This window comes from Microcaecilia unicolor, chromosome 4 (assembly GCF_901765095.1).
Source record: "Microcaecilia unicolor chromosome 4, aMicUni1.1, whole genome shotgun sequence".
NCBI lineage: Eukaryota > Metazoa > Chordata > Amphibia > Gymnophiona > Siphonopidae > Microcaecilia > Microcaecilia unicolor.
This window is the reverse complement of record NC_044034.1, coordinates 295,812,735-295,821,105: the sequence shown is the minus strand read 5'-3', so window position 1 is coordinate 295,821,105 and position 8,371 is coordinate 295,812,735. Positions and strand designations below refer to the sequence as shown.

Here is an 8,371-nt window from a genome sequence, read left to right as displayed (position 1 = left end):
TTAAAAGAAACTACATTCTATGAACTATGTTTGAAGAACAAGAAATCTCCCTCCAGGGCTGGGAAAACTTGAATATATTGCATTACTTCTTCATGAGAAAAGCTCCAGGCTGGACCCAGTCCTCTGCTCATTACTCTGAGATGAGACAGTAGAATTGTTGTACAACATGATTCAAGGTGTGATTTCACTTGAATTTTGCACTACAGGATTTGTATATGTAAATATAAGACACTAATCTCCAATTCAGGAATACATCAGCAAGCATCTACTCTTCAGCAGACACACTGTGCTCTACATTTCACAGTATTGGATGTACAGCGTGTGGTATACCAGTGTAAAATTGTCATGACCTGTACATATAAAAATAAATTCTAGAGGGTAAAGAGGGACATGGCACCAGCACCACTGACAATTGGAGTTACAACCTTTTGGTTGCAGCTAGGAGCCATCAGTGTTTCCTGATAAAACCTTTCCTGAGGCACATCAATACTCCACTCATAATGGGCTCATTCTTTTCTCCTCTCCCCTCACCCCACTGTGGCTTACTTGGGACTCACTCATTATTTGCAATAGCCAAGTCTGTAAATTAATCTTTAACCTTTATTTTTTACCTCACCATGAGGTGATATTTACCCAAAGGTGGTGGTGGTGTGTGAGGGGGGAGGGGGTAACCCCACAGCAGCACTTGGTATTGCACTGGGAAGAACTGTGTTAAAGCACCCTGGGATCAATGCAGGAAGCTGCATAGTAGAGCTGTAAACTGCATGCTTTCTGCAAAAAATTGCTTGCAGGATGTAGTATTCACTGAGCATGGAAATTAATCCACAGCTCACTGGAAAATGTCACTGTACCTGTCAGCTTGTAAGCAGTGCTTGAACAGCATTTATTTTTTTTAATCAGCAGCCCTGGTAATCTAGCACTACACAAGGTCCCTGATAGCATCCACAACCCCTTTTCCCTGAGATAGATAGATGGTGGACCTCCCCTTGGATTAAAAAAGAAAAACTAAACAAACCTAAAGGACAAGTCCATAAACCACTACTAAATGGACTTGGAAAAAATCCACAATTCCAGGAATAACATGTATAGAATGTTTGTACGTTTGGGAAGCTTGCCAGGTGCCCTTGGCCTGGATTGGTCGCTGTCGTGGACAGGATGCTGGGCTCGAAGGACCCTTGGTCTTTTCCCAATGTGGCATTACTTATGTAACCTATTTTCCCTAGTGTATAGTAGCAACACCCAAGCTACCGACACTTCTAATTTAAAGAGGCAGGAGCAGTGTCCATTCCCCTCCTGCACCACCATCTTTCATAATAGCAGTTCCTGTCCCTGAGTGGTACATCCTTATTCAGCACACTGACCTGATCGGTGCATCCCATGATGCACTGCACAGGGTCAGGCACTGCCATTTTGAAAGATGGTAGCACCAAGGTGTTCCTGCTTCTTTTAAGCTATGAAAGTCTGGGAGAGGGGTCAGGGTGGCAGTAAAGGAAGATTGATTTTTTTTTTTAATAGAACGTAAGAACATAAGTGTTGCCATACTGGGACAGACCAAAGGTACATCACTCACAGTAGTATCCTGTTTCCCAACAGTGGCCAATCCAGGTAAGTACCTGGCAAGATCCCAGCACAGTAAAACAGATTTATGCTGCTAATCCTAGAAATAAGAAGGGAATTTTCCCAAGTCCATCTTAACAATGATTTACAGACTTTTCTTTTAGGAAATTATGCAAACCTTTTTTAAACCCTGCTAACCTAACAGCTTTTATCACATCCCCTGGCAATAAATTCCAGAGTTTAATTACATGTTTGGTGAAGAAATATTTTCTCCTGTTTGTTTTAAATTTACTACTTATTAGCTTCATCATGTGCCCCCTAGTCCTAGTACTTTTGGAAACAGTAAACAAGCAATTCACATCTACCCCCACTCAGTATTTTATAGCCCTTTATGATATTTCCCCTCTGCACCTCTGAGGAGCACTAGCTGCTTTAGGCTTTCCTCAAAGGGAAGATGTCCCATCTCCTTTATCATTTTCATCACCTTTCTCTGTACCTTTTCTATTCCACTATATCTTTTTAGAGATGTGGTGACCAGAATTGAACACAATATTCGAGGAGCAATACAAAGGAACTATTACATTCTTCATTTTTGTTTTCCATTCCTTTCTTAATAATTCCTAACATTCTATTTGCTTTCTTAGAGGTTGCTGCTGCACACTAAGCAGAGGGTTTCAACGTATCATCAATGATAACACCTAGATCCTTTTCCTGGGCAATGAGTCCTAATATGGAACCTTGCATTTTTAGCATTTTTCTAATTGTTTCTGTACATTACACAACATATGATGAGCTGTTCAGATCAAGGACAAACAGGATAGCAGGACAAAGGTCAACCAAAACCCACTGAAAGGAACAATGGTGAACGCCATGTCCTGAATGCCACAAACAGTTCTGGCCTCCAAGATAGCTAAAACATGTGCATTAATCTAGTTCTTGCATCAAAGTCATGCAAATTACATCTCATGAAAATGCAAGGTGGAAAATACTGACAACCAGGCTTGTTTGTTGGCCCATTCTCTTCACGCCTACTGGAGGGCTGCAATCAGCCATGGTATCAGATCCCGTAACCATACCCCGAAAATGAAAAAGACAGACAACTGCAGACACAAAATAAAACAAGCTAGAAAACTTACTAGCTCAGCAGCTTTATTGCACTTACATTTTTCCACTCCCCCTGCCTGCAATTCACTTACAGGCTTATAAGGTACGCTTTAGGCAATGCAGCAACAAGGAGAAACTGTTCCCCAAATATGCCTTGCCACTAATGACAAATATGCAGACAGTCAATACCCCTGGATTGTGCCTAGTAAGTATTTGGCCACAGAAAACTATATTTAGCAGTACAGTCACAAAGCATCAATTCTGGCTGTCAACGCTAAACTTTCAATACCCATCTTGCATTCTCACTCCCCTGCAAGGTACCCAAATCGTGCGTCTTTCCTACCCTTACCACAAAATACAGTGGCATCTGCAGGTGCAGGGCCTTTTTGCTGCCTCAGAGAACAGACTCACAAGTTCTACATTGGTCTTGCCCAGGCATATACGAGAAGACTTCTCCACAGAAGCCAAGCATTGTAACTATGCTCCTCGAAATCTCCTGTTTACACGGCTCCAAAGCCACATGTGATGCAACAGGAAGAAAGGGGCAAAGAGTTTACAGGAAGAGTTCTACAGCAAACCTGTGACTGATGACAGTGACCAACCAGCACAGACATAAGAATAGGCTGACGGAGCAATAATCAGCACAGACTGAATGTAATCCAGCTTGCTGAGAAATGCCCGTGCACCCAAGACTGGGTGGTGTCTTCTCGTGCTTAGTTTTCTCCTGTGTACAAGGACACTGTATACCCAGCATCCAGAGTCACCACGGTTTGTTTTAAATACTTTCTCAGGTGCTCAGTCCAGAGTTTCTGTCCTTGTCAAACAGACTGGAATGTATAGTGTTTGGGGGAGCCTCTTCTCCCCCTCTCAATCATTTCCCTTTCGGAGTCTTTGGCTGCCTTTTCTTTCCTGTGTACTTGAAGCTGCGAAGTGGGTTCTGCCTTCCTTTGAGCTGGAGAAGAGCGACAGAAGACATAAACAATAAGATGTGTGCATGTAAATCTGGTATCTTCTACATTTACCTTTCACAGTACATGACTACGTGCTAGTCTTTGTTGTTTACTGTGCTGTAAATGAGGAAATCTGTACAAGCACAGATGACCAATACAGATTAATGGTCAAATAATCATTACAGTTAAATCATTTATGTGGCAGAACATGGGTTTTTATCTATATGGAGACCTTTGTTTCCTGAGTAAGACCTACTTTCTCTTGCAATCCTTGAACTGATAGGCAGGTGCAGTGTAACACCTTTCCCTTAGACTTGCCTTTAAGTTATCCTGGAGGCCCAGGATCATCCAAGTATTCATGGGATTAACTCCGAGTGCCTGGTAGGGTATAAGGTGTTACCTGGTAGTTTACAAGATTCTTGCCAAGGACTGAGATGCTGCATCACTTTGATGGCTCAACCAAAGGACAAGAAATCAGGATTCAATAACAGTCACGTGACTTCCCCCCCCTCCCCCACCATCCTATACAGATTCTCTCTCCTCCTCAGACTGATTGTGAGATGCAGAACTGACCTTTCCTGTTTTACATAAAGTTGTCAACCACTTCCAAATAGAGACAGAAGCACAGTGTTCTCTCTAGAAGTTGCCCTCTTCCTTCATCCACCTCTTTCACAAGCCCGAGAGGTTCAGTGAACATGTTAGAAGGAATAAGTTAGGTTGTTGGGATTTCTAAGGGGTTCAGCAAACGAACCTTGAAATTTTTGCTTGTGTGACTACCAGCTGCTGGTTTCCTCCTGTATTTCTTCTTGTTGATCGATGGCTGGGCAATGCCACGCAGCGATGGCGGGACTGGAGAAAGTGAGAAAACAGAAAAGTTAGCACTAGAGCCCGATCAAACCCAGAATCTTCTGTTTCTGGCAAAACCGAATCTGTGACCGAAATTGGCCACTTGGTATCGGTAGCAATCAAAACCAAAAATCGAACCTGCCCACCCCACCCCCACACACACCTGACCAAAAAAGCTCACCTCCCAAGTTCTCCCCCTGCAGCAACCCCCCCCCCTCCATCCCACCCAACCACCTATAAGCCCTCTGCAGGCCTACCTTAGGAAGCCCTGGTGGTCTAGTGGCCTCGTTGGTGGCAGAAACCCCACTCATGGCTGCAGAGATTTCCCAGGGCAGGTTCCACAGGAGTCCTGCCTCTGCTGATTTGAATCCCAAAATGGCTGCTCGGACCTCCTGCAGCAGTTTCACAAGATTGCAGTGATTAGTCTTGGCAGTCATTGAATCGAGAGCAGCAGAATGGGACAGGAGTTAGTGGGGTTCATTCCTTCCCTCGAAGAGGCCACTAGACCACCAGACCTTCCTAAGGTAGGACCCAAAGAGGACCTTACGGGTGGGTTGGGCGGGATGGAGGGTGGAGAGGTGGTGAGTTTTGGGTTTCAGCCAAAAATGCACAGGTATTTTCGGCCAAAACCAAAACCTGGATTTCAGTCCAGTTTCAGTGCCGAATCCAAAATTGAAACTGAAATTCGGCTGGCCTCTAGTTAGCCCAGCTCAAGGTTTGGAAACAGGAGATTATCAGAGGCTGGCTGAATGGGAAGGGGATCACACTTTGAGATCAATGCTTGGATCTGTGTTCCCAGGCAAGAATGCAGGAGGCAGCATCAGGAATCAAATTAACACCAAGTACACTGAATGTAAATCTAGAAAACTAGAGATGGCTTATAAATTGCTGTAAGCACATTGTGGTTTATCATTGAGGGAGATCCAGGGGCAAGCATCAGAGCTGTATGGGAAGAAGTGGACTTGCAAAGGAAAATCACCAGAGCTTAGGCCATCAAAACTATACCATTCTAATGGAATATCTGGAATAGAAGGGTAAGTGGGGTTAGCTAATTACCATCCATGTAAAACAGATTTGTGAACTAGAACACAAAGCTACCAAAAAACAAGTGAAGCCACATTTTTGTTCCAGCTCACAGTTGATAAACCAAAAAGTTGTACCCAGTGATGCATGGTGTCTATGCGTCTCTGGCCCAGACTAAGGCTGGCTGGCTGCCTGCTGAGGTGCCTCATGGGGAATGCCCATGCTACATGGCAACAAAGAATGAAGACTGCTACCTAAACAGCAACTTAGAAATAATCACTTCAGTTTGGAGAATCACCACAAAGGTTTTTTGACTGCTATGTCTGTTTTAAACGGTCCGCTTCCTCTTCTTCACCAGGCTGCCAGCTCAATCAGAAAGAGCCACTATGCCTTCATTTGCAGCTATCTGAGGTTTTCTCTCTCATATTTAATCTTTTCACCCTTTTCTAACACAGCCACTGCAGCACCAGTCCTCGGCCAGGTACCAGAAACAATGGCTCCATCTGGTTGCATTCTTCTGTTGAGTGTTCCCTCTGGAATTCAACAGACACACACACTGAGTCTGTGAGTAGGTACTGCTTTTGACTGACAGTGCAGCACGGAGAGCTGTGAACACTACCTCTACATGACCAAAAATCAAAAGTCAGGTCCAACACTCAAACTAGGTCTCTCACCTGGCACCACTGCTATCAGGCCATCTCCTCCCATGCAGCTTTGAATTGCATACTTTTTGGATGAAAAGTACTATAGAAATCCTAAATTGTTATTGACATTATGGCTCTGTGTTCAGTTTGCAAAAAAGGCATAACATTTCTCTTTCTCAGTGCATACTCAGGTACTCAGGAACATTCTTCAAGTGGGGTTTCACAATGGCAGGATGCAGGGCCTTGTCGTGACGCAGCAGCTGGAAATCACGAGGGTTATCTTCAAAATATGTCTGCAAAGCAAGAGAGAATCCTTTACCAGTGGACTGGTGTTAAGTAGCAGGAAATATTCCAATCTGGGTTTTCTTTATTAGCAGGGCAGGGAATGCCCTAGTTCTACTGCATCATTACCACCATACCTTGAGTTTATCTGAGTTCAGCAGCTCCTCCTTAATCTCCTTCAATCGCGCTTCCTTAATGGCCTGCTTGGTAACAGACCGCATAGCATCCTGGGTGGAAGGGGAAGAAGCAATTCAGAATAATAAGCCACTGTCTACTTTAAAGAAACAAACCAGTTTTATTAATATCTCTGTGACCTTCTCACCTCATCCCACCAGCAGGAAAAGCCAGCAAAGAATTTAAGATATATATATATATATATTTTTTTTTTTTGTTACATTTGTACCCCGCACTTTCCCACTCATGGCAGGCTCAATGCGGCTTACATGGGGCAATGGACCTATAAGCCAGCAATGAGAATGTTTCAACGAAGTATCAATAATTTATATTGAAACTAATCTCTACACTACTCTTCTTCCCTTGCCCACTGCTATCTTGTTTTGCCCACTTTACAAAGCCCTGTTTTAATATTTTATTTTTAAATCAAAATATATACAAACCAGTTTGCTTAATTAGTATAGCATATAAGGTTTGAACATTCCTGCTCCCCCCCACCTCCCAAATTCTCCCCACACTAGTGCCCTGTTCATGGCACTGTCCGATATCACCAGTATGTGGCTGATTTATCTGTAGCAAAATCCCTGTTACAAGTAACCAACCCCACTTTCCATGTGTAAATCATGTTTTTCACACAGAATGGAAGAATGAAGTCTTATCTGCTAAATCTTACACAGATCATACAACAACAAATTTTCCTTCAAGTTACAGTTTTAAACATGCAAAATGATACTCTCACCACTTCCTCCCTAGCCTTCCATTATCACCTAAGCATGATTTTTACCTCCTCCCTGTACATAGATACAGAAATGTCCAATTTTTCCCTGTGGCCTTGGCTGTTATGGCCACATGGGCTTCTTAGTGTTAGAAGCACTTTTCTTACACCATCCTTCCCCCCCCCCCCCCCTCCCCTCCCAACCCCATTATAAATTCAACTGTGTCCTCGTGGCTAAACCAGCACAGGACATTGTGGCCCAGTCAAATCTCCCAAGGTAGTCAAGATGAAACTTCTAGCTTTTGGGGAGAGCATCTGAATAAAAACATCCCAGAAAACACTTTACTTCTTTAAAGTGTATTTTTAGCTTGCTGTAATTCCATTAGTAATACAGAGTAGAATTTGTTTCTCCAATACCAAAAAGGCGGCAGTGAAGGTTCTAGCCAATGGCTGAAAATACAATTTTTTCACCACTATAAATTAATATACCGCCTTACTGCAGCAACAATCAAAGCAGTGGGGCAATGGAGGATTAAGTGACTTACTACTACTACTTATCATTTCTATAGCGATACTAGACGTGCACAGCGCTGTACACTTGAACATGAAGAGAGAGTCCCTGCTCGACAGACAATTAGGACAGACAAACAGGACAAACGAGATAAGGGAATATTAAAGTGAGCATGATAAAATAAGGGTTCTGAACAAGTGAATAAGGGTTAGGAGCATGGGTGTATCTGTAATGGGGCCAACGGGTGCCTGGCCCCCGCCGCCAACCCCCCCGTGCCGCCAATGGAGGGGGGGGGTAAAAAACGGCCCCCGCACTTCGGGCTCTGGCCCCCTCTACCAGGGAAAGTCAGATACGCCCCTGGTTAGGAGTTAAAAGCAGCATCAAAAAGATGGGCTTTTAGCTTAGATTTCAAGACGGCCAGAGATGGAGCTTGACGTACCGGCCCAAGAAGTCTATTCCAGGCATATGGTGCAGCAAGATAAAAGGAACGGAGTCTGGAGTTAGCAGTGGAGGAGAAGGGTGCAGATAACAGAGATTTACCCAGTGAACGGAGTTCCCGGGGAGG

General features: G+C 43.8%; 1 protein-coding gene across 1 annotated transcript in view; it reads right to left on the bottom strand.

Moving 5' to 3' along the window:
• Positions 1 to 2,689: 2,689 nt before the first annotated feature.
• The window catches only part of DDX56 (DEAD-box helicase 56), a 28,787-nt gene continuing 23,105 nt past the window's right edge, over positions 2,690 to 8,371 (bottom strand). Inside the window, exons 11-14 of the mRNA XM_030201754.1 lie at positions 6,544 to 6,633; positions 6,312 to 6,417; positions 4,363 to 4,460; positions 2,690 to 3,613 (exon numbers count right to left, since the gene is read on the bottom strand). Coding sequence (XP_030057614.1) covers positions 3,533 to 3,613; positions 4,363 to 4,460; positions 6,312 to 6,417; positions 6,544 to 6,633 — 375 coding nt within the window. The 3' untranslated portion in view covers positions 2,690 to 3,532. The remainder of the gene's footprint in view (positions 3,614 to 4,362; positions 4,461 to 6,311; positions 6,418 to 6,543; positions 6,634 to 8,371) is intronic.